At 28.0% G+C, this 27,928-nt stretch overlaps 4 protein-coding genes across 4 annotated transcripts; 1 reads left to right on the forward strand and 3 right to left on the reverse strand.

The window, feature by feature from the left end:
* Positions 1–8,494: 8,494 nt before the first annotated feature.
* LOC111033323 (protein CREG1) lies at positions 8,495–10,447 on the reverse strand. Its single transcript, XM_022314006.1, has 5 exons — positions 9,965–10,447; positions 9,306–9,460; positions 9,019–9,138; positions 8,815–8,905; positions 8,495–8,748 (listed from the first exon to the last, which is right to left on the reverse strand). Exons 1-5 carry the CDS (start codon positions 10,110–10,112, stop codon positions 8,564–8,566), a joined length of 699 nt encoding a protein of 232 aa, XP_022169698.1. The 5' UTR covers positions 10,113–10,447; the 3' UTR covers positions 8,495–8,563.
* A 1,048-nt stretch (positions 10,448–11,495) lies between these two features.
* Positions 11,496–13,823, forward strand: LOC111033324 (39S ribosomal protein L35, mitochondrial). Its single transcript, XM_022314007.1, has 4 exons — positions 11,496–11,810; positions 12,107–12,299; positions 13,069–13,176; positions 13,524–13,823. The coding sequence occupies exons 1-4, from the start codon at positions 11,777–11,779 to the stop codon at positions 13,753–13,755; spliced, it is 567 nt and encodes a 188-aa protein (XP_022169699.1). The 5' UTR covers positions 11,496–11,776; the 3' UTR covers positions 13,756–13,823.
* Positions 13,824–13,901: 78 nt separating this feature from the next.
* On the reverse strand, positions 13,902–23,430 carry LOC111033321 (major facilitator superfamily domain-containing protein 12-like). Its single transcript, XM_022314004.1, has 9 exons — positions 23,062–23,430; positions 20,635–20,986; positions 18,931–19,014; positions 18,612–18,807; positions 18,195–18,318; positions 17,563–17,916; positions 14,899–15,010; positions 14,151–14,301; positions 13,902–14,083 (listed from the first exon to the last, which is right to left on the reverse strand). The coding sequence occupies exons 2-9, from the start codon at positions 20,897–20,899 to the stop codon at positions 13,927–13,929; spliced, it is 1,443 nt and encodes a 480-aa protein (XP_022169696.1). The 5' UTR covers positions 20,900–20,986; positions 23,062–23,430; the 3' UTR covers positions 13,902–13,926.
* Positions 23,431–25,824: 2,394 nt separating this feature from the next.
* Positions 25,825–27,717, reverse strand: LOC111033329 (splicing factor 3B subunit 6-like protein). The gene is made up of 4 exons (XM_022314012.1): positions 27,524–27,717; positions 27,308–27,426; positions 26,306–26,435; positions 25,825–26,239 (listed from the first exon to the last, which is right to left on the reverse strand). The coding sequence occupies exons 1-4, from the start codon at positions 27,554–27,556 to the stop codon at positions 26,147–26,149; spliced, it is 375 nt and encodes a 124-aa protein (XP_022169704.1). The 5' UTR covers positions 27,557–27,717; the 3' UTR covers positions 25,825–26,146.
* Positions 27,718–27,928: the final 211 nt, after the last annotated feature.

Here is a 27,928-nt window from a genome sequence, read left to right on the forward strand (position 1 = left end):
TTAAATATTTGTTTATATTTGATTTGACCCTTTCCTTTAACTCACTATTGTTATTTTCATCTTAATTTTATTTTTGAATGTTTTTATACATTACAAATGTTAATTAATACAAAAATGCAATGTATTAAATCTAAATCCATTGTGAATTCCATTAGGGTCTGTTACCTACAACTTTCTATGAATTGTGATTGTAGGTAGTCTACAACTGCAATTTTAATAATTATTTATCGTAATTATATTTATTATGTTACATTTCATATGGTTTTAAATTATATCAATTATTAGTTAAATTATTAATGCTAATTTAAGTACAGTTTTATAAACAATTTACTGTACATTTCTCTATGAGAATTATTTTATGTTTGATTGAATTACATATAATATATATATACATACATGTTCTTTTTTGTAATATATTAATTAATAATATACAAGTTTTTGTAATTTATCTACACGTCTTATTGAGATTCTGAGAATTAATAAACTACCACATCTTATTATGCTTTTTTTTTTTAAATATTAGTTTTTCATTAATTGTTCAGTATTTTATATTCATAAAATATTTTAATTTAATATGATTGTTTTAAACAAAAATGTGAAGTTAAAAAAAAATCAATTGAATAATAAAGGTGAACAGGTATCAACAGACTGAGTATTGGGTATTTGTCTCCTTGTTTCACTTTACTCGATCCAAGTGTTATATTATATTTAGCAGACTGAGTGAGCCATTTGTTCGAAAGTCATTTGCTTTACCATAATTATGTAGATTTTTTTTATTTTACTGATTTTTTCTCTGGTGACTAGCAACACTTTTTTTTTTAAATAAAAAAGTCCGATATCTCTGTAGAGTTAAGACTTAACACAGATAGTGAACTTACTTGAAGTCTAATGATTTCGTTTTTAAATAAGTTTTTGAAAGAACATCATTAATGTAACGAAAAAAGTAAAAAATAGAAAAAAAATAAGAAATTAAATTATTGTTTATATGATATATAATTTCATACTACCATAGATATTCACAATGCGCCCAATAATAAAATGGTTATATTGCATCATGGATACTGGACCACGGGATCACTGGACCACTGGACATCTAACATCAGAAAATTATTCTTCTAAAAATGATGAATGTACTTTCAATTGGTAATAATTTGAACCATTTATTCAATGTTGTATGAATTGATGAGCACAAATAAATAATAATATGGTTCTTATTTTAATACCGCTTCTATAGCTCAAAAAGTCCAAAAGATAATTGTTGCGTACCTACAGATAATAATACACACCCACGATCTAACATCTAAATAATGCATTCATTTTTTATCAACAATTTAATACACAAATAAAATTTTGATTTTGATTCTTTCAACAATCATGACGAAATTGAAGCTGTACTAATTTCGTAATAATGTTATGATTTCGTTAATTAATTTTTTTATCCGTTATTATATTGAAATGTTTGTTGGATGTTTTTAAAAAATTTTTATTTGATTTAATGTTTTTATTTTACTGTTTAAAATGTCAATCCGTTTGCTGTTGAATATTGTACCTCAACTATTCACTCATTATTCATTATTTTGTCACAAATAATAATAGTTTTAAATAAAATATTGTAAATGTCAAGTGTACCTCACTATTGAATATTGGCGACTGTAATGGATGTGTTAAATTTGAATTCAGATATAAATTATTGCATACAAATAAACGATTCTGAAGAAAGACCGTCTGTTGTTAATATTTTTAAGAACATTTTATCATACAGTTTGATTGCTGGAAGTAATTTATTTTTCTATTAGGTAGTAGGTTTTTCTATAGGGTAAGTTGAACTAATTTTTTGCCGAAAACCATAAAAATCGCTCTTTTCTCACATTGGTTTTGGTGTATTATGACAGCGAATAGGAGGTGGCGGAGTGTTAATGATAAAGCACCCTCAAACACCCACAAAGTTGAGCTTATGAGACGAAAACTGTAAATCGTATATTACGCAAAATATCACTATTTATTGTTATACTTGTTAGCCCACAAGTGAATGCCTGTACGATATGTGAACGGTGTGAAGTGGTTCGTGGTTTAAATAACTTAAAATTAATCAAATATTTTGAAAATGTATTTGTGTAAAGTAAATAATAATATAAAATATAAATAGTAACAAAAAACGTCAAGCCTTTTAGCGTAATATTTTTGTATTACAATTTACAATTTACAACCAAATAAAGCGAATCTGAAATTTAAATGTCTTAAATAAATCTGTGCATTTATATTTTTGATATTTTTGATTTCTATGAGATCAACTTATGAGGAATCTAGTATTAAATTTTCAGACCTTAGAGCAGTATGTCGTGGTAAAAGTATTATGATAAACAATAATACAATGTTTAATATTCATACCTAATTAGGGTCATTAGGGATGAACATTTAATAGAAGGTTCCATACAAGTGTTTCGGTAGAAGACATAGTTAAGAGCCGAAATGAGATGACAAAAAAAAACCGTATAGTTCAAAAGCCCCCAAAACCTGTGTGCCACAGTTGCCTAATAGATTAATCGTTCCTGTATGCTTTATTCCAGATGGCAGATATTAAATTTAGAACTATATCGTTAAAAACTCCAAAAGTATAATCTTAATGGACAAATGTATGATCTGATTATGGTAGTGTGTGCACAGTTTTTTGTTATATAATATATTGTTAGTAGGTACTTAGTAAGTATTTGTGTAAGCTCAAAAATGAATTTTACAAAATCCTCAATTATGCAATGGAAAAAAATTACCGGGATGGTGAAGTAAGTAATTTAGAATGTGTGAAAAAATTAGGTTGAAAAATCAATCAATTTTTTTGATTGTATTTATTTTCATTTATTTGTAACGTTATATATTATATTTTATCGATTATTGACAATTTTAAATATTTTGAAATACTTAAGTAAAATATTAATATTGGCGCAAATAATATTTATTTTTCATATATTTGGCGTTGATGTCGTATGTTGGATGTAACAGGTATATAATATCAGATTGGAATGTTTATGTCCTACAAATGTTGGCACAAATGATATGGCATTTTTGCACCTTTGGCGCTTATGTCATACAGCCAAAGTTTTTATTACAAGAATCATAAAAAAAATGTAGCGTAATTTCACAAATATCTTTCATACGCGTTTGAAGTTTTGATGTTGACAAATTATATATTCAAGTGTAAAATAAGTAATAACGGTTTATCATCAAACGATTTTAGTTTTGTATTGTAACTCAAAAAGCAATAGGTAATCCTAAAAACTTGAAACATTCTATAATTAGGTACTTAAATTATAATTTTCTATACTCAACAAAATGTTAGATTCTGAGGGGAGCGGTTTTATCTGGTAGGAAATTGAATCTAGTTGGTATTTTGGAAGATCAAAAGTAAAAAATTCCTATAAGTTTCCAAAAGCGTTAGGAAAACAAAACAAAAATTAAGTAAAAACGGGAACAAATCTGGTTTAACTCAAAAACAAATAACCATAAATATTTGAAATTTTCACTAAATGTTTATACCTATTACCGTGCTATGTACATGAAAACATTTTAAAAATGCGTTGACCCATTTTGAGCTATTTATAGGCATGAGAAATTTTTGATTTTTTTTAAAAATTATTGTCGATGAATAAATGTTAGCTCAGTCAAAAACCTTGAAAATTGAATACAACAGGTTCATAATCATTTTATAAGCGTTTAAAATTAGAATAGCAACCAAATTAATCAAAATCGTGATGATTTGGAAATTATTTTGTAGTTAGAAATGAATAAACAATTTTCTTTTTAAGTGTAAGATTTGAAAATGTCATATACTAGGTTTCTTATACCTAAGTAGTTCATAATATAACAAAATATTCAGAAAAATATACAAACACCGTTTTTTTTTTTTTATAGAAATTTAAGTTTGAATTTGGACATTCTATACGCATAATGACATTTTTAAATTTAATGTTTTCGTACAAAATTAATTAAACATACTAAATTCCTTGAATTGAAATTAACTACTTTAATAGAACCTAATAATTAATAATATCATAAAAAATATTTTTTTATAAAGGCTGGCGACCATTTTCGTTCAGAATTGTTATTCGTATGCAATACGATCTCAGACGCTCATAAAAAAACTATTATGCATTTATGCCCAATTTTTTTTTTAATATCCACTAAAAACAACTTATAAGGAATGCCGTATTACATTTTCAAGTTTTTTGAAAGAGCAAACATTTTTTTATCAATAATTCAGGTAGAATTTTATGCATCTACGGTTATTTTTTTTTTTTAAGTTTTAGAGCACTATAAAACAAAATTAATTTTTTTTAAAACTGATTTTTAGTAGAAATCTCAGTTTTTTCTTTATTTTTTGTTTGTTTTTCTGATGTATTTGAAAACTTTTAGGATTTTTTTCTTTTAATTTCCAGAGTATCTACCAACTAAATTCACTTTCCTAGTTTCCTACCAGAAAAGGGGCAGTTGAAGAAAATCGAAGCATTTGTATTGTCCCAAAAGGTGATGACTGATGACAGACATAAAACAGAAACACGCACATCATTGTAAAATCAATACATTCATCGCCTCCGCTTGCAGAATCTAAAATTATTAATTTTTTAAATTTTTTTTTTTTTTGAGAAAATTTACAAATAGCCAATTTGTAAATCTAATTTTTAAAAAAAAATTAAGAGGACACTACAGCCGCATGTGTTGTCTCCGTCTTACAAGTACATGTAACATAGCAAATTTATTCTCAACAGATCACGTTTAGTTCCGTTGGTTAAGAGTGAGTCGACCTAATATGAAACTTGATGGTAAGAACATTACCTATATTCGATTTTTTTAGCAAGTTTTTCGTATATTATATAACGTAAATTAAAAATGCTCATAACTCATTTAAAAAGTGGTCTATCATAAAAACCAACATACGTACAAACACCGATAAAACTCTTGCCATCAATTTTCAGGATAGGTCGATTAAATCTAATTTTTAACTAAAGGAGCTAAAAGTGATCTGAGGAGTGTAAAATGTGATATGTTATTGTTACCGCACTTGTAGACGGAGACAATACTGTGGAGTACCTAGGACTTAGGTACTCTTAATGTTACAATTTGAACTCAAGTCAAGTAGTTTATTTTGACTTATTTTACATTAACTAAATGCATAAATATGTTTTATTATTATTAGTCCATTTAAATAGGAAAATTATAAATATTACATTTAAGAGAATACGATGTGGCGAGAATGGCAGCACAAGAACATTCAGTTCAAGTCACGTGGGTAGGTACCTATACTCACTTTCACACCAAGTGCAGATTATAGAATTTGTAAGGACATATCACTTAAAAATAACTCCTACCAGCGCACAGGTTTAATTCAGAGTTATAAAAAAAATATTCGGACGAGTAATTGGATGTAATACGTGGATATTCGATTAAAAACATACAACAAGTTTAATCTGCATAAGTACCTATTAGTATTAAAACATTTTTAAACTGATAGAGATGGGTCGGTAATTTTACTTTTGTTACATTCTTTTTTCATTTCATAACTTCAATAAAATGTACAATAGATATAAATTGAAATAAAATGGTCTGCGAAATTAGTTGTGATGTAGCCTTAATGGAAATGCTGATACGTTTAAATAAAACATAATAATTTCTGTAGGTATGTAGGTACCTATTGAAGTCGTCAAAAAACGTAAACATTTTTGTCAGCAGTAGCTATATAATAGTAGTTCGTATTATTGAATTAGTCAAACGGCCATCTATTATATTTGACTATAATGCATAGTTTCCGACAATTTATTTCTGTGTATTTTAAGTGATGCAATATCTTTTTTTATTAATTTTTTACTTGTTGAGTTGTGTGCAAATCCTAATTTAACAACCTACCTATTCAATAATATTAGGTTTCTACTTGGAACCGCCGACCTTAATAATTAAACATCTCTTAGTTTAATAGAATTATTCGACTTTTTAAATTTTTTTTTTATACTTACCTACCTTATACGATTTATATTATTTATTATAGCAAAGTGGGCAAGTAATATTTCAAAAGTGTTCGTAAGTTTTAGTACCTATTTGAATTATTTTTCTTTGTGAAAAAGTTGATCTTTATGTTATAACTTTATAAGTGACTATCTACAAGTACTTATATTTAAAATAACATAACAATTATTATTTATTATTATAATTTATTATCTTCAGGATCGGCCGGATTAAGATCTAGTTCCCAGAATAAAAATGGCCTTAAAAAGATAAAACACATTATTGTCTATAATAGGTATACCTACCTATATAGACCAAATTAAATTTATTAAACATTAAAGAAATACAATAGGATTAAAAGATTAAATTACCTATACAATTGTAAATTGTACTTGCACTAAAACCTTTAACCTACACTAATATACAGTATAAAAAAATTATTTTCTTATAGGTTGCTTGCATGGTAAAAGTAGGTTTCTAATATTACCTATATATTGTAGCGTCACCATAATTTTACACCAAAAAGCTGTAAAATAGTTTAGTCGACTAGGCATAACCGTATAGTTATGTATAGGTATTTGATGTTATCAACTTAGGTGCGAATTTAAATGCAAATTGTATTTTTCCTATGTAAGTTCTAAAACATTGCTTTCCAAGCGCAAAATTCGTTTCACAAGAAAATTAGATCGAAACTAAATCGAAATAATAAATCTAACCTATTTTACGGCTATACCTATACCTCCAGTGGCGTTATTATCGGCCATGGCCCATGGGAGATAATAGTAATATTCCTATAAGTGAATTATCCCAACACCAGAGCATTTTTTGTTTTAGATAACTGAAATTAAATACTCCTTAAAACTTGATTATGAAATATTTTTAAGATTTTAAAAATTTAATGCACAATGGCTAACTATTATCACTGCAGTTCATCATTTTTAACCTGGAAACTCTTTAATCTGGAAAACAATTACCTATGTGTTATTATTTTTGTAATATATAGGTTTAGGCTCTATAATTATTTACCTGTACATAGTTATTGTGTGTTCAATGTAGGTATATAAAAAATCATGTAAAAATAAAACCCTTAAAATAAAATTTTCAAATTCAAATTTTGGATCCGAGAACTAAATGTGCTCTAAAAATAACAGCCTTAAAATTTAAAATTACCAAAATATACAAAATAATGCTTATTATTCTGGTTCAAAACTTAATAAAATGTCTAGGTTATAACTCAAGCATTGAGTGACTAGATTTAGAAAAAAATTTTAAGTGCATCGAATTAGGAGCTAAATTGCTATTCATAATTATTTATTTACAATAACTTAATAGGAACACATAAATAGACAAACAATGTAATCAGTGCATCGGGACATTAATTTAAAATTTGAATCCTAAAGAGTAAAGACATACTAGACATTGTAGCAAGAAATAAAGAAAAAAAATGATGGACTAATCCATGAAATATCTTTATATAATAAAACAATTTTATCTATGCAAATTGAATAGGTACCTACTACTTCTAATAATAAATAATAATGAATATCTTCTGTTACATAAAAGTATAAGTGTTTTATTAGGTTTGGATGTTTGGTAATGCATCGTAATTTAATTTTAAATCATTGTTTTTTATGTTGTTTATTGACTTAGCAGTAAGCTCCTAACCTTTCAAGTCTTCAAGCCAACCTCTTCCATACAAAAAAAATAGTTGTAATGAGTAATTCTTTACACGCATATTATCCTAAATGTCCATAGTCCATAGAAGAGTAGTTACTATACCAACCTATAAAATGTTTTCTTACTAAGTGGCTAATTTGTTGATTAAAAAATATTCCTCATTTTCTATGAACTGTTTGCGTAAATGACAAAGACCCCTATTATTTTCAAAAAATGGAAACTTGCTTCTATGATTTTCTTTAGTTTTTTCCAAAAATTAAGAAATGTGCTCAGAATTCTCTATTCTTGATCTTCAAATACTTACTTTGTTTAAAATAAATCATACTTGTCAACAATTTAAACTAGGTAATGTTAGTATCTTGGTCAATTTCTTAATTTAAATAACATTTTTTTAAGTGTTTTTTCCCAACATGCTTAAGATGACTTAAATATTTTATCAAAAGTATATTAATAAAACATGTACAATTTTTACTTAGGTACCTATTCTATTTTTTTTAACATAATTTTTTTTTCAAGTTTTAAATACCTGTAATTGTCTTATAACAATAAACGGTTTACAATAAATGTATGGTTTACAAACAAGATACCTATTGGCTAAATACAAACATTATATTCATAATATACACCTTATTTTATTTGATTGAATAAGAAAAATAAATATTTACTATGTCTTAGGAAGTATTATATCACCTACCAGTTCTATAAAATTATGTTAATAATAAAGATGTTACCTAAATAAATTTATTTAAAATATATAACACAAAAAGATACAAGTATACATATCAATGAAATAATGAATGATACATTTATACCACATGTCAGTCTATAAGTTATAATTGGCAATTTTTAATATAATATTCATAAAAATAATTTAAACATGAGCACCTGTACAATTTTAAAATTCATCATCGATTATGACATTTTCTTTAACTGTAATAATCGAGTGCCTTGATTTAGGCCAATATTTAAAAGTTGGAGTTGCTTTGAAATATTCTGCAATAGTTGGATACTTGCGACCACCAAATGTGTCAATGAGTGTAATATGTTCAATATTTACTTTTGCAAACTGCCATTTGTGACCTTAAACAATAAAATAACAAAGTTTATTTAGATCAATTAAAAAACATGCAAAAAATAATTATTTACCTGGCACACGAATGTTCCATTTACGCATGACAGGATGTCTGGTCCATAAAGCTGTTTTGGCTACATTCCATTCCGGATCAGTCTTATCCAACTACAATAAAATAAAAAAAGATGATTCAAAGGAGAATATAATACAAAACATATTAATAGTATTTATTATTGAATAATTCAAATTTCAGAAAAAAATTTGATGTTCTAAGGTACCTTAACAAACTTTCCAGTCAATGTAAGCTGTGCACATCGTGGATCTTCAGGGTCATAAGATTTTTTATTGCAATAATCAGACTGTGCCAAACTCAATACAAGAGAACAGTTTTTTGTTTTCTGAAAAATAAAGAATAACTAATTTCAATAACCATACCACTATACCAATGTTCATAATTTGTTTTTATTATGACACGTAACATACTAAGATCTACCAACTAACCTATTCACTATTTAATATGTATCAATCATTTTTGACATGGTGTATAGTAAATCATAATATTTACCACAACATCTTGAAATGATAAGTCCATTGGTGAAGCCATAAAGTAGGGAACACCGGAACTATTGTTAATTGTTCCGTCACTAACAGAATACACCCTACCCATTGGCATACCATCCATAAATGACTGGTTTCCCATGTAAGACAATGTTGCCCAATCTAAATAAAGACATAGACGCTTACAAAATAAAATTGAATATCAATAAATAGGTAAGTTTAGCAAACGCTTTTAAAAATAATAAATCTATTCTAACTACACCATAAATGACATATTTTTGTAAAATAAAAAAACAGTTTGGTTTTAAAAAACATTTTTTTTTTTTACAAAATAATCATACAACGCACTTTAAAATATTCTCATCTAATTGTATGGCACTTTAATTAATATAAAATATTGAATGATTTGAATGTTAAAATGCAATTATGTTATAAACATTTGCATGTAAATTAACACAGATCTTAAAACATGTTATTTTTCTTAGATATTATAGATAACTCAACACAGTAGCAAAAATAACACTTTTAATTAAAAGTTATAATTTATTATGAATTTTCAATAAAATACTAGGTAGGTTAGGTATATTTTATAGGTGTACTCGTATATCTAGGTATTTTTAAAACCAATTTCCTGATAAAAAATATTATGGAACTTTGAATTATTACCTGAATGATGAACAATATATCTGGACATTAGGGCAATGTCCTTGACTGGTGGTGGATCCTGTGTAAAATGGAAGAACGATATGCTTTCCACATTATTGTAAAATTGAGAAATGAATATAACTAGAAAAATGGACTGAACAAGAACCATTTTCGTAGGTTTTATTAATGTTTTACTTTAGATAAACACAACACGAAACCTATTAGTGCGGTCACACAAAAGAACATTCAATATTGTGGAATAATTAAATGTTCGTCGAGTATGTTCGAGTACAGAGTATTTATAGGAAATACAATCATCGATTATATGTAGTGCTATTGTGACGTATAAAAATTACTAATGTCACAAATAAGCAGTTCGAGAAACTAAGACAAAAGAAGGGCATACAGGTTCAATCTTATGCGCACTATGTATTATGCTAAATCATTATTTTACCCCACAGGCCACAGCGACAGTTTTTATGTTTATAATAACTTAAATTATAAATTATAATGTACCAAATAAGTATGTTGTTGTTGTTGTTGTTATTTGTTATTCTTAGATATTGTTATCATGATAAACATACTCGTTTTTTAATACGCTATCAGCCATCTATTATTATATAATAATTGCCTTGGCTAAAGTGGATATATTATCACAGTAGATAAATAATTTTCAGTACTGATCTATGGACTGCACGTCCGCCATGACATTGGGTCATAGATAAAATATAAATGCATTGGGTTGGCGTTTGCCCACTTCCCGTCATCAATAACCAGAGAGCCTCAATAGTAGTAGCACAGAATAAATAAAATAAATAACTTCATTTGTTCTGCGGTAATAGGCTCTCTATTAATAAACATCTAACCCAGTACGGCAGTAACCACGGTGGAATATTTTAATATTTTCAACAGTTTCAACTATTTGATAAGTATACAATATTGCACAGATATAAATGATATAATATTATTTATTTAATCTATTCTGTGGTATTATTATCAATCATGGTTTACTGTGAATTTGTGATCGTGATAACGTGTCAACCACACAGCTGGACGGTTCAGCCAAAGAATAAATGAAATGTGGAACCAAAGTAGAAAAACAACAAAAGTAAACTATAATAATAGATACTAGAGAGTAATGCAACACTTAGTTATATTTTGTAAGTCGGTCAAAAGGTTGAAAACTTAAAGAATAAATAGGTACATGATAATAATTTAATGTAATTTTATAATAAGATATGTTTTAATAACTTCTTTTAAAATTATATATTTAAAAAACACAAATGGAAAACACTTTTTTATAATTTTATTTTCATTCATGATCCATCATTCGCTTTGAGACTTGAATCTCGGATCAAGTATAATCACAGAATTGGTATAATATTATATTATGAAAATAAATAATATTATAAGCTAATAATATAATAAATAATATTTATGAACTCCTTATAAATTATACATAGGCAACTAAATGTGCAGTACTGCGGTTTCCACCTTATCTATTTTATCCTACAAAAGTGATAACTTGGTAAAATGCTGAATGGCTGTGAGCCTGCTGTTGCGGCAATTATCAAAGAAATTTCTTTAACTTTTAAGTCTAAACGTGATATGTGAATCGTACTAAACGTACAACTTATTTCTTTAGACATCCTTTCCATATTATTCTATCTACAACCGTGATTGTTGTATTGTGCTTAAAAATACAAAAATATTATATTATAATGTGTGAGTTTGTGTGGTATTCACCATCAGTGTTTTAATAACCACAATTTTAAGTACCTATGTATTATAATTTATAATTTACAAGTAACTATTGCAATAACTTTCAAAACAATGTTTAGACGAGCCTGTGGTTCTATTTTATCCGGTTAGTAACATAATCTATTACCTAATATCTGTTTAAATTATGTTGGACCAAAATGTAACAAATGTTTGTAAAAAACTTAGATGAACACCTTTTATTATTATTTAGATGTAATTAGGTACTGCAAATATATCATCAACTCATAATTTGGTTATACTAAATTTGTTTTTGATTTATTGTTGGGGTAAATTCCTAAACCATGCCTATACTAATAATGTTATGATGCATAATAACATTGAAACATTTTTCTTCAAACTATCTACTTAATAGTATGTTTTTATTAATAATTATGTTTTCAGGTGTTCGCCTTATGCGGGTACAAGTAGAGAATGCTCCAAGTAAAACTACAGGGTCTAATCTTTTAGGCTCTTTTAATAAGAGCTTTATTAAATTTGAAACTAATAGGTTCTACTCGTCCATTTTATCCTCCAACTTTAAATCAGCAGAAGGAATTATGAACAAGAATACACCTATTGCTCAATCTAATATAATGTATGTATTTTTTATTTATTGCATATTAAAATATCTAGTTTAATCAGGATATAGCATAAATGAAAATTTATGTTTATGTCTGATTATTCAATTAACTATTAGGTACCTAATATAAGTCTTTATTTTAGTGAAGTACTAAACTACTTAGTACCTAAGATTTGATTTTGGTTGACTTTCAATCTATTTCAATCTATTACGACTTACGTTAACAATTTGTATAACAAATATAATTTGATGCTTTCATCAACACTTTCAATGTAAAATAAAATACTATATGCATACATATAAACTTGTATACTTTGTCTCATATATAACACTAACCTCAGGCAGCCAGCTTCTGCGACGGCAATGAGTGAGGCAAAAATGTGCTGGGTGCCACGCTTTCAGAAGCGTTACTTCATTATTCCAACAACAACATAGCTTACATTTTACTAAGATTAACACAGTAAAGAAATTTTCACCTGCTGCTAGTAAACAGAAATCCGACAATAAAAATCCATTTAATCTAGTGGTGTGATCTGACTGAGTTTGACGAAAATCCATCGCTACCTGAAGATAGTATTATATAGGACATAGTACACATATTTGAAAATTCTATTAAAAATAAAAATCTATTATTGTACAACTTTGAGATTATATGTCAAAGAACTTTAATATCAGAATATAATATATCATTGATTGAAAATTATTATTAATTAAATTTATAATTAATAATATTAAGTTACCTTACTTGTATTTTACTTTTATTTACAAATGTATCTTATTTTAGGATTGATTTCAACCTTCAACAAAAGAGGAATCTAACAAAGTTCTCATTACAAAAAGGGAAAAGGAAAACTGTTAAAACAGTCGTCGATCGATTTTATCGCCTGGGATGGTAATTCTTTAACTATTTGACAAGTTAAATTTTTCACTACATTTGAAATTTAAATTATTATGTATTCATCTAATTTATTTAGTTTTTTTTCTTAAAACCACTGATACATGTGTTTAAATTATATTTTGCTATTAAATATTTTAATATTTTAATTATTATTTCAATTTTTATACAAATATGTATAGGTGCATTTATTTAACACAAATTGAATTTTTTTTTACTATATTAAATATTTAATTGATAAAATTAAAAATTACATTAAAATAAATATTTAAGACAGACCAAAAATTGGATACTCATTAAATAATAATATATTTTTATTTAATGTTAATGTATACATTTTTTAGGGGTATATGGATTCGAACTAAATGTGGACGACAAAAGAAGATGTGGAAAAAACCAGCTGCTAGAAAACGAAGATTGAGACAACACGTATTTTGTAATGCCAAACAGTCTACGCTTTTAGATAAAATGACAACAAAATATTGGAAGAAAAGGAGGTTTTATCCAGATGATCCATATGAACCTTACCACGATAGAGAAGAATATCCATATACAAGAAAAACTCCAATATCTTAGTGTAAAACAATTGTAATATCTTTAAAGTGTTTGAAAGAAATATAGAATTAACATATGCACATATAATATATTAGGTGTATTTACATGTGTTATTATCAACTACTAAAATAATTCAAATATTTCTAAACCCTAAAAATAGCAAAGGAACATATTTTATTTGTACAATTTAATTTAAATAACTATATGAGATGATGAACTCTTTGTTGCCTTTATAAGTATTTTTGGTATTGTTAAAAACACCAATAAACCAATTAATGCAAGTGATCCACTGCTAAATGCCAAAACGTCTCTGTAATAATGAGAGCATTTTTCCAAATCTGTGCACTTCCTAAACAAAAAATAATATACAGATTATCATTTTTTTTAAATAAAATACAATTTGTTTAGCTTATTACATGAATTCTATTCCAATGATAACTAAACCATTAATCAATTTATCAGAAAATGTGACTGAACTGTATATGAAAGCTCCACAATCTGTATCATTTCCAATGAGGTTCGCAGTGACACTAAGGCTTAACACTGAAGTTATTGCACTTCCTGAACCTTAAAAATAAAATAATAGCTTATAATTTTAAAATATTTTAAGTAGTATTCAAAATTTAACCTAATGATTAATTGGAGATGGTTTTATTATAATTATTTTGAACTTTGATATTAAGAATACACATAATATGTTGATGAAAGGCAATGCCGAATGCATAATTAAAATGGATCTTGAAACAAATCACTCACAATTCAATTTTGGTTGGAATTTAGAAAAAAGGTTGAATCAGCTATTATGAAAACACTTCATTTACTAACTTACTGTACTTAAATAACTATTATAAAGTAATTATATACAATTATTTGACCTTCACAACTTAAAATAAAATAATATGTACTTTATGTATTCATTTGAAACACGTACACACTTCCTTATGAACATAATATGACCAATAAGGAGAAATGTTTAAATGTGCCTAAATATAATAATATTAAAAGAGAGTAGATATCTAACATACATCTCTTACATTATAGTCATTATATAAATATATTTATTAATTTGTTGCCAGATAAATAATATAATTAATATACTTTAATACGTAGGTACTTAATCATTAATTTTTATAGTTTAATAATAAAAAAATTTTAATGTATTACCAAAGCATACAGCAGCTAAGCATAAGAAGTGATAAGTCAGTTCATTATTAGGATTGAAGAATACCAATAATGATCCAAAAATTGATATTATACTACCAATTGTAAAGGTCACCTGAAATATAAACAAGACATGACATGTGATTAATTAATACAACAATTAAATATTAATGTGTGATTTTTAGAGAGGTTCTATCATTTATTTTCTTTGTAAATATATTTTAAATATTGTTCAATAGAATCATTATTTAAAATTATCCTAATGTTTATTTTAATTTATTCAATTATTGTTAGTTTTTTTTATTTGCAGTTTGATTTTCTAAGCATGCCCACCCCCATTTTCCCCTTTAATAGAACATTTATTAAAATCCTGATTTTTAGCATTTTTAAGTAGACCTAAAGACCATGTTTTCAAATGTCTGATATTTGTTGTACTACTTAAGGAGTATCCTGTGGCGATACAAAAATTTATTTTTCAAATGAGAATATCATTTTTTACTGAAAATTATTTAGTGTATGATTTTTTTAATTCAAAATAAAAATTATATGTAATGTTAGATGTAGTATTTATTATACTTGGGACACTTTTACAAATTATTTATATTGACAAATCAATTGTAATTTCTAACTTTTTCAAATCGTATAAGCCCTCTATCTACTTAACCCATTACCATAGACATATCCTTACAACACAAAGTTACATAACTCAAAAACGACTAGCTTGAATTTTGATTTAGATAGATACATCAAAATTCTCAAAAAAAAATCTGCTTAATAATTTTAAATGAAAAAGGGATGTTCCTGTTTCAAAAACAAAAGCTTGTTTTGTCACAAGATCATCCTTAAGTGGTACAAAAAATATCGATGATTCAAAAAATGGTCTTCAAATGTATTTAAAAATTCCAAAAATCTGAATTTTAATGAATTCATAATTCAACTATAAAAATAGGATAAGCGTTCTTAAAAATCACGCTGTAATGCTGTATAAATCCTCCCAGACATTTGAAAATTTGATAGGTATAAAGTTTCTTTTACAGCAATATGAAAATAAGTAAATAACATGTACATATATGGGCACAATTTTTTTGTGGGCTTTTGAAATTCAAATTATAACAAAATTGGTTATTGAAACGAAAAACAACGATTAGTCCTCAAATGATTTTATCTGGTTTATTGTAATTAAAAAAATATACTACTATTACATAATTAATATTAATCGTTTTATCAAGGTAAAAAAAAAAATACTTGTTTTATGTTCTGACGTGCTGTGTTATCAGAGTTTTTTTACGTAGCCTTTTTACTTACAGTATTGAACCGTATTGTGTGTACGTAGTCAAGTCGTGTCATTATTGACTATTAGGAGCGTAACTTTCAAGTTTTAAGTTATTATCAATGTAATTATAATGTAATATTTTATATGATATAGTACCTATTATAATAATTTATAATAAAATATATGTGAATATATTGTCAACAATATAAGCTCAAGTTCAACATAACGCGTAGGTACCTATATAATACTAACAAAAATTAATTACTCAGAGTAATTACATAATTAATTAATACAATTATTATTATTAGATATTAGGTAATTTAATACTAACTCTATCCAATACCTAAATTATAAAAATAAATAGTTGGAAACAGATTAGTCTGTCACACAGTCTCCTACTCCTTTCAGTACATTGATTTATCTTTAAATGACAATTTAACGCACATTCATAAAAGTAGTGACATATTCAATGACGAGGGGTAGGTAGGTACCTAAATCCTTAAGTCGCAACTAAATAAGAAAGGTTGAGGAAGTTTGGGTTTTCTACTATTTTTAAGGCAAGATGAGGTGGACACACAGTTGGCATTCATTAAAAATGGCCTTTAACTATACTTTTTTCCATTTCAAATGTCTCATGTAATCAGTATGAGTACCTATATGATCTCTTCATAAGCGTGCTAACGGGATAGTCACAGTGACATTTTTATCTAAGGGAAAATGGGACATTTACACTGGGCCCACTCAAAAGAGGGGCCACCAACAGGCGTAAAAAATTAATTGAACCAATACCTTTTTATCATGCTTTGGGAAAACAAAATAGATTTGGATTTTACTTGGATATTTTGTTGGGTTATAAAGTCGAATGGGATTTCCCCAAAAATGTAGCAAAATGTATATTAGCGTTGAAGAAAATAGGGTGGACAATTTTGGGCCCATGAATTGGTAAATCAGGCCCTGGGCCTAACAGTCTGCAAACTCGCCCCTTTCAAATTTCAATATTTCATAGTGTCTACCATGATAATCAACAATTCAGTTTATATTTATAAAATACTTTTTTACCATGGTAAATGTAGTTAAAGAGGTTACCCCGTCCAAATTAATCTCTATTTTACTTAGACGTGGATAAGAATAATACTCGTACATACTCGTAGGTACATAATAATATATGTGTGTGAGTGTTAATATAATATGTTATGTACGACTACCATGACAGAAATGTCTGCTCACGCGTACGGATCTATCGGTGTACATACTAACCTATAAGTCAGCTTTATCATCAGGTGCCTACTCATTAGTTACCTATTAGCCTTGAATTATATATAATACGGCCAGAAAATTATTACAACAATAGGTGTGTATTCTCATCGCAGTATACAAATATTATTCGAACTTACTTTATCGGATTTAAAACACGGCTTGACGTATTCCACGCCTATAGATGTGACCAGAGAAGACACATACGCCACCAACGGTATGCTAGCAATGGTACCAGATTCGTCGATTGCCGATTCGTTGATGAAAAGCGGTATATAGATCAGAGCTATATTTATCAGCAGCTTACAAGTCGTAAACACAATAGCCACTTGATACAGTTGAACGTTTTTACAAAAGGTTAGTATTTTGTCGACATTTATCTGTCGATTCTGTCGGTACATCAATTTTCTATTGGTATTTCGTGGGCTTTTCAATAGTCCTTGGAAAACAAACGCGGAGAACACTCCAATCGTTGTAGCAATTAACGCCAACATCTATATATATTATATAACACAGTATTTTTAATTGAATTACGTAGATACGTCCATAACTAACACGCCTGGACAAATTGATAGATACTTGTAGGCTGTAACAGTATGGCCGGCATAGGTGGATAATGTATAAAAGTGATTGTGTACATTATATTATTTATAATATATTATAATTCATAAATCATGATTAGTGAATATTATAATATATATAGGCAGGTATAATCATAGATCAAATATAGGTACTATAAATCTATGGACCTCAGATATATTTTTAAACTAACTTGAAATTTCTCTGAGTCGTTTGGACCAATGAGACTACCCGCATTTCCGTTATTCCGTGCACCTCTGAACACTGACCAAGCGATGATGAACATTAAAATATTCGTGGACACTGTGAAAATGTATCTATATAAACACGGAATGATTGCAATTAGAGCATTAGACGAGGATGAACTATAATTATTATAGACTTATAGTTATAGAAGGTACATAGGTATTATTTTGTAGATGACTATGGTGAATTGGTGACCATCTAAATAAAATATAATTTATAAACAAATTTTTCATGAAAATAATATTATTTTTGCACTCATTGGTCAATGTATTGAATGACCACTATACATATATTATAACTTACATAATAGGTACTTAGTAATTACTTATCATAATAATTATATAATAAATAATGTCAAACGCACCTTATTGAAGTTAATTTGCCTCTCTCTAAAGACAAATCAGTCAGCTCTGGTATCAACGACAAGTGAGAAATTTGAACAAGAGCCCATGCCATTTGGAATGTTAATATCGCGCAAATATAAATCAAAGTAGTTACGACTATGGACAAATTCCAAACGTAATATATTAACGGAAAACTTATGGCTTCCATTACTGTGCCTGAAAATTGTGTGATTGAATATTTATTAGGTTTTACTTGTGTAATGAACAATAGTACAGCATTGTAAAAACGATTAACAGCAATACATTCATATTTTATTAGGTACATAAAGTTGTATTTACCTAAAAGCACCCAATTTTTCTTTTTCCCTAATTTGTCAACCATGATTCCCACAAATGGGGTTGCTATTGCATCTACAGTTTGACCTGTACATAAATTATGAATAAGTATGTATATTTATTTATTTATGTTATGTATTAACGGGTGTCAACCCTTCTATAAAGTATTTTAAAAAAACATATTCAGACTAAAAACTAATTAATTAACTGTAGTAAAATAAAAAAATATATTAGATTAGATTCATAAAGTACTTCGGTTAGGTTACTTCTGGAAATACGGGATGGTCTTGATAGCCGACAAGCTCAAGAAGAAGAAGACCTGCCCAAAGTACTAATAAGATTTACTTTCCTAACCAGAAAAGATGCTTAAATAGAAAATCGGAAGCATTTTCGCTGCCTCGACTGCTACTGTGGCGACTGACAAAAAACACATCATTCTAAAATCAATTCATCATCTCTCAGCTCAGAATCTAAAACTAATAACCGTTATTATGATAGAAGACATTTAAACTTTTTACTATAAATTCGTGAGTGATTTTATTGTACTAAGTAGTAACTGTCCAAATATTTCGATGTCGTGGAACTATAGTGACTATAATTTCTTCAATGAATTAATTCCTTACCAATTGCGGCAACTACTAACATCTATTAAAGAAGCAATACACATTGGACCAAGGTAGTAGGTACAACACATTCCCATACATATTGAAATGACAAATAACTAATTAGCTCCAACTAGTTTCCTGCCTGTATTTAATACAATAATACTTATAGTTTAGGGATAATGAATATGATGTAATATGACTTAATAACTAGGTACTAGTTAATTTTTTATTAACAATAAAATATGACGATTGAAGATATACCTAGGCGATTAATGGTTATAAATTACATAAATATTAAGTATGTAACCACAAAATATAACGATCGCATTACAGTAATGTTCAACTCGATAATAAAAGTTAGTTGTTAGGAACCTATTATACTGTACACCTGTATGATCTTAGTCGTCATTCATCACATTAAAAAATTTAACGAAATAAAATTATGAGATAGGTACATGCGCGTCTTAGATAAGTATACTCAGCAAAATTGATATGTTATATAATTCAATGATAAATTCATAGATCAAAAAATGTCGTCGAAGTCGCTCTGCTGTATGAGCAGTATATGTTTAATTATATAGGTACCTATATAGAGGTAGACAGGTAGGTATAGTTGTATATGAATATGAATACATTTAAAATAAATGTAAACATTGTCTGCATTATAAGCATCGGTCACAACTGTAATATAATCACGGATATCTAGTTGTTGTATATAACTATGGTGCCTATAATAATATTATAATTATTCAACAATAGTAGGTTAGGTTGAAAACCTGGATAGCCCATACCTATTGCCATACCTATTGCCTACATCCGATGTATCTAAAACATACATAGGTATTATAATCATTTATAGCCTTAAACTATAATCCTTAATATAGGTTCAAATATTGAAGAGCTAATTTCAAATCAGGGCGTGTTAAGCACAACTGAGACTCTCTCTAAATTACGCATATACTTATACAGAGTTGAATATAGGTAACAATTGATTAGTGATTAGGTACTAATATTACTGTGTTGTAGATAGGTAGGTACTATATGTACATATTATATAGTTATAGTGTATAAATGATCGTGTAGATAAATAGTAAATACTAGCCGAAAAACAGCAGAAATCCAGCGGTGGTCGCGGGCACGCCAACCACGTTTTGCATGAACACCAGAGTGTAAGAAAACCAAATGGCCGCGGTAATGTCGTTGAACACGTGTCCGAAGCCGTAGGCGACGCGACGACCGTTATCGACGGGTCGCTGGCGCAAATGAAGCGGGCTCTCGTCGCCATGATTCTCGGCTGCCGACGACCGGTCATCCTCTTCGCTCAGCAACCGTTCATATTCGTCGCCGCAGTTCTCACACCGATCCATCGTTGCGTGTAAGTGTGTAACGTTTGTTATTATTGAGTTGTAATATCTAACCTAACCACGGTTCCAACGAAAATTCAAATTGTGGACCTATAAGCACAATACATTCGAATCAGAAGAAGATATAGGTACACGGAAGAGACATTTTTTTTTGGGGGGGGGGGGTGCGTTTATTAAAAACACACATATTTTATCCTGTACATTTGCAAATATTATAAACATATAGTTAAGTATCAAATCCATCAATAGCGCTATCTTTATTGGAAGATTTTCATTTATGGTGTAATATAATATATACTCGTAAGTGACAATGAGTAAGGTAACCGTAGATACTCTGCAGGTGGATATGTTAAATTGTTCTGAATTTGTGATACGAACAACGATACTGAGAGGAGACGATCTGTCAGTCCATCATCATATAAATATATTTGTATTAATTAGGTATTACAGTAATACACTAATAAAAACAATAACAATAAAACAACTTTTAAAAAAAATTTATTTATTTAATAAAGTAAGACAATTCCTAGCCTGTGGCTATCTACAATCTACATCTGTGGATAATGCAGAACAGTATTAGTTTTTGGCTATTTTAAAAGGATGAAATAACTAAAATAGTTATTCTTCGTTTAAATATCGAATTTCGTTCAAATTTTTAATCTCAAATGTCAAAAACAAATCCAGTTCATGTTTTTTTTATACATATTTTAGTTAGTGATTCCAGTATGAACTACTTATGAGGAACCTTGTATTACATTTTCAAAGTGTTTGATCAAGCAAACAATAATTTATAGATGATTTTTATGAAAAAAAAACGAAAAATTAATAAGAAATGTCAAATGTCTATAAATAGCTTAATAAGAAAATTATACATTTATTACATATATATATATTTTAAAATACTAGTACAAATATTTGGTGAACATTTTAAATATCTACGAATAATTCGTTTTTGTCTTATAGTTAGGCAGGTACACCAAAAAAACAAAATGGGTTTTGTTAAAACTGGTTTTGCCAAATTTTTGACAAAATCGATTTAATTTTTTTTTTAACATGAAAACTAATAAGCAATGACCGTAAATAGTTAAAATATTCAACAAATGTTAACATCGGCATTTCCCGAACATAAATCATAATACAACTTTCAAAATATTTTTATTATTTTTTTAGCTATTTATAATCATAAGAAATCTTCGATTGTTTTGCTTAATCAAAAATTCAAAACACTTGAAAATGTTATAGTAGGTTTCACATAAATTGTTATAACAGAAGTTCAAAAATTTGAAACATATCTACAATTTTTTTTCTCAAGCAATTGAGGTTTAAATTTTGACAAAATTATGAAAATTTACAAATGATTTTGTAGTTAGAAATTTGTAGAATATTAAATTTATATGGCTAATGAATGAAAATTTACTACAAGGTATTAACAAACCTAAAAAATATATGAACACAATTTTTCTTTTCACACATTTGAAGTCCAAGTTACGAAGAATAGTGATGTTAGTAATCATTCTGTTGTATCTACCTAATTTAAAAATATTATTAGTGGGTACCTATGATTGAAACTTTTTAAGTAGGTATACTATTATAATATAATATATATATACAATGTCATTTTCAAATGCAATGTTTTCAGAGAGAGTTAATTTAACATATTATTCCTAATAGTATTAGCATTGAGTATTTATAATTAATGGTAGTACTGTAATAGTAATATAAATTATTTTGATAGCACTAATATCTTAAAATGTACTTAGTAGTTTAGGCTGACGGACGGTTTCGTATACAATGATTTTATATCATCGAATTCAAATTTAACACATCCATTCTAGCTACCTACTAGACCATTAGGTATTAACTGCATAGTGGAGAGCAGTATCCACTTGTCTATAGTTTTAAAGTGTATTTAATCACTTATACATAGAGCTTAAATATTTCTTTAAAAATGTATGATTATGTAAGGTTGCGGTGTGAGATCTGAAGGAGAGGGGGGCTCGCTTGCATCTATCCCTGATTCGAACGAAGTGTGACGTGTATACAAGTAGTTTATACAGCACGATCTATCATGCATAAGTATACAACTACTAAGTAGGTACTAATTATAGTTTACATGGGTAGGTAATTTTAATGTACGATGTACAAATATAAAGTTATGCACCTACCTGAAATACGCATTATAACAACACCATGTATTAAGCACGCTTTTTCTTTACGCAGATGTACCACCTAAACACATGGGTCTTCTGGTACTTCAGCCCTCGGGTATACAATATCTATCGGTCGTCTCCTGCAGGTGTCACGGATACACAAATAGCCAATATACTTTTTTGTATGCTCTATTAAGGTACACCAGCCGATTTATGACGAGCGCAAATGATTGCGATTTTGAAATTTAAAAATTATACTGTCTATTCGTCTGCGTACGGACAATGTGCACACGACATCGATAAATAACAACTATCGCAAAAAAAAGCACACAGGACCGTGTCGCACGGATCGCCGACAAACACTGCGCTGTGAGCTGTGACGGGTTTCTTCGGCGATGGAAGCCCGCGCGGTTCCGCCGACGTGTTGTGATGTAACCCGAACACATCATAAGCATAGACGTAGATATATAATATTATAATGTACATATTATATTATTATAATGCTATTATGGATGTAGGTAGGTAGGTACCTACGTTCTTGTTCAAGTTGGCTGTGTGTGGTGGGGCGATGATCACGACGTACTGTTACTTTATAGTCGGGGCGGCACTATATATCTACTGGTAGTCCGGCTTCTCGTTCACCACTCATAAATACATAAAAGTATTCTTTGCGTCTATATAGCCAATATAGTTAATAATTTTTACGTCGCACTATTTTTACAAAATAGTAACACACAAATATATAGGTACATATTGCATGCGCGTGTGTGAATATTTATTACACATTTATAGTTTACTAACTCACTACCAGATTTGTGGCCGCAAAGTCTTCCTAAAACCGTTTGTCATAATAATAATATTCTTTAGAATAATAATCTACGCAATCTGAATTCTGAGTGTGTTGTAATATTGATCTAGAATTTGAAAGTCACCATTTGACGTAGGAAACTATTGCCTATATTATGTTGGTCGAAAATCATAGGTTATGTTACTAATAGTTTTCTAGTACCTACTAATATTAGAACAATTCAACTTGTATTTCAAAAACCAACCTTTATTCTTTTAATAATTGTTCTGATATTTTCTTGGTTTCTCCTGGTGTCCCATAAGGAGGCCATTTATCTCCAATAGTATTCTCCTTATTTGCAAACAGTGCATGTAAAGCAGGGATGGCTAACCCACTGACCGCCTCGGATAATTTTATGACCCTTGAGATTTATCACATATTTGCAAAAATAGTTTATTTTTGAGCCAATCGAATACTCCGGAATGCCGCACAACGCGGCGCCCGTCAAATGGAACTGATTCACTTAGAATAATAAATTAAAACATATTTTCGAAACATCAAAATCAAAAATAGATTATTATAATGTTAATGTAAATAAAAGAAACATTTTCTAATTTGAGATATCTGGCACAAAAAGTTATGAGTGTTTTTGGATCAAGTTACACCTGCCATTAGTTTTTTTTTAAATTAAATTCACTAAACACAAATCTTGCTCAAACCTAATTGATGAAAACCTGCAACATCCATTCAAAAACAAGCATTTCTATAGATTTGCAAAGCTAAGTGAACGAGTTGAGAATCAAATATTTCAAATATCTTACTAAATAAATAAATAATTATTATTTTATTATCTATGTTTATAAACCGTGAGTAATGATTAAAACAATCATAATTTATTCTGATAATTTTAATTAATTTATACATCAAAACTTTTTATTGTTTTGTCCAAATAAAATATGTATAATTTAGTATGCGACCAGTGAGATTATGATGTACTTCCCATGGCTAAATGTGTTATTAAATAAATATATATCTAGCCATGGTATTTCTAAAGTGGTTCACAAGATCATTTTGATTGGTCACCTCTGTTTTGTTGATGATTTGAAGATTTTTATGCATATCATCACTCTGGCAGATTGTCATAGATTACAAAGTGACTTGGATAATTTTGTTGAGTGGTCTGTCATTAGGCCTGACACTTAACTTGAAAAATGTCATACACAAGGAAGCGTACTACTATAAAATGGCACTATAAACTATTTGACACGACAATCTCGCATGTTGATACAATTGTTGACTTGGGATTTAAGTTTAATAATTGCCTCATTCCCAGAACTCTTATCAATATGATATGCTGTAAAGCCTACAGAATGTTGGGATTTATAAGGCTGGCCTAGGATTTTAAACTTGACTCATCTATAAGAACATTATATTATACATTTGTACGTCAAGTTTAAGAATAAGATGCTGTTTCATGGGATTTGCATACCTCCAGCCACTCTAGACAAATTCAAGATTTTCAAGAAAGAATTTGGAGTGTATCGGTACATATCGGGTCAATTTTGAGCGTTCAAGATGTTACACGTGCAATATACAAGCGATACGTACTGACCCGTATCGGACTCGGACTCCGTTACGAGGTGGTACGTAACTATTTTGTATCGATACGTATCAAATTTTTCTTCTTGAAAATCTTGATTGAAATTGTCTAACAGAAATTACTTAATTTTGCTGGTTTTATTCTCCATATTCAACATCCACCACATGATTATAGCCCTATTTCTAATGTAATTAACATCAAACTCCCTCCCCCCTATATACAACACTGAACTCATATAATATTTACTAACTTCAGATTGAGATATAAAAGTTATTTGAACTTAATAAAGTATGTACTTCCCAAAATTAAAACATATGCTAGCTTAAATAATTAGTTGTTATTACTCATAACCAATATAAAATTTAGATAATAATTTAAAGATAACTTATTATTTTTTTGTGTAAATTAATAATTTTAATCATGTACTGATGCGTATATACAGTTGGGTAAGACATCGAAAAATACATTTTTTATTAATGACTTAGTGATCACATAGACAGTCTCAGTCAACTATAATTACTAGTTTATGATAGACTGATGATTATAGTTGAATACATTTAAAATTATAAAATTTAAAGTTATAATTATAATTTTAAGCAAATCTTTAAAATTAATTTTAGTTTAATATTTACATATTCTGTTATAGTTTATAAATACCATGTACATTATATGTCTTAAACAGTTATTTGCAGAGAAAATTATTTAGTTTACTTCTAATTTTCTTCACTGAGGCCATATTTCATTTTAACTTTTTCTAATTCTGCTTTCTTCTTGTCTGTATCCAATTTTTTAAATGCTTTGGTTGACTAAACAACATAAGACATAGTATAAAAAAACAATATTTTTATAACTAAAACAAATGAAAATGATACCTGATAATATAAGACCACTAAGTATCGGTTGCACACATTGAATCCAGACAAGTGATCACAGGCATTCTTTGCATCAAATATATCTTCATATACTACAAATGCTGTCCCTCTTGTATCTGGGGTGTTGCCTCTGTAAAATGAAAATAATTACAAAAAAATAACTAAAAGGTTTAGATTAAAATAGAGTTGATGGTATCAATGAAACTTTTCAAATTATAAAGGCATTGCGTTGGATTAGAACATTAAAACAAATAATTGCATTGCACTGTAATAATATAATATGATCATCTATTATATCTATATATTTATACATTATGCATAAATACGTAATTGATTTTTAAATACAATGAAAAATTCTAAAATGTCTTCTGGATAAAAAATTAAACTTAGAATTAAACTCATATCAAAAATGTATTGTTTTTAAAAATATTTTTTTACATGGTTTCAAGTAGTTATAAAACTACATTTTTTTATCCTTATAATTTTTTAAGCTTTTTAACCACCAGAAATCATGTACATTTTTTTTTCAAAAACATCTATTAAATAATGTTAATAACTAAATATTCTGAACAAGGTACTTTAAAAGCTAAGTGACTAAAAATGGAGATAGGCCCAATGATCATGAGTGTAGTAGTACTTAATGAAACAATAAATTATAGAAGATGTTTAGCAAACAATATTCTGTTACTAGCCAAAAAAAGCGAAAACATTATATAGCAGTTATTAAAAATTGGTTAGCAATTAATCTAATTTATGTATTTAATATGATGTTATATAAGTTTTCATAGTGTGAAAAACTTTTGGGAGAGTATGGAACTTTAAATCCAGTATATGCCACTGCTAAGTAATGGTACTACATTAAATAATATGGGACCAAAATAAATATAGGGTTATTACTTATTAAAGGTTTCAGTTTTAAAGATGATACATCTCTCCTGATAAGTCTAAACAAGCCTCAAGTTCTCATATAACCAATTATTAATATACACTTAAAAAACATACACTCTAATTTGACGAATGGCACCATATTTTCCAAAAATATCATACATCTCCTCAGCCGTTATTTTGTAAGGTAAATTTCTAATGTAAAGAACCCTATTAATTTCTGGAGGCAATCGCACCTGGAACAAATAAATAAATCATTAAATAAAACTTCTGAAAAATAGTTAACACACAACATATTGAAGCTTAAAACCATGCAATTAATATTGTACTCACATTGGTTTTCCTTTGCATACTAGCAAGAGCCATTGTTAATATGAATATAGAAAACACAAAACTAAAAATCAAAAATATTATTTAATAATTTATTGTTTATAATTTGATATTTTATAAATGTTGTTTTTTAATATTTAATATTTTCATTTTTCGTAATACATTGTAGCGTTTTACACAAACATAAGGTATAAACAAAAAATTGAATACTATCAAAGTATCGAGATGCTTAAATAGTAAATAAAGATAAAAGATAAAATGTAATACAATTTTGATGTTTACAGTGTAACCAACTAATGCAACCAAATCTTGCAACATAGGATAAGTCCTATCTTTATGAAATCTTCGAGGATCGAAGCAGATGCGTCCCTAGACCAGTTCGCAGTTTTTAAAAGTTTATTAACTCAA

This window comes from Myzus persicae, unplaced genomic scaffold (genome assembly GCF_001856785.1).
Source record: "Myzus persicae strain clone G006 unplaced genomic scaffold, MPER_G0061.0, whole genome shotgun sequence".
Classification (NCBI taxonomy): domain Eukaryota; kingdom Metazoa; phylum Arthropoda; class Insecta; order Hemiptera; family Aphididae; genus Myzus; species Myzus persicae.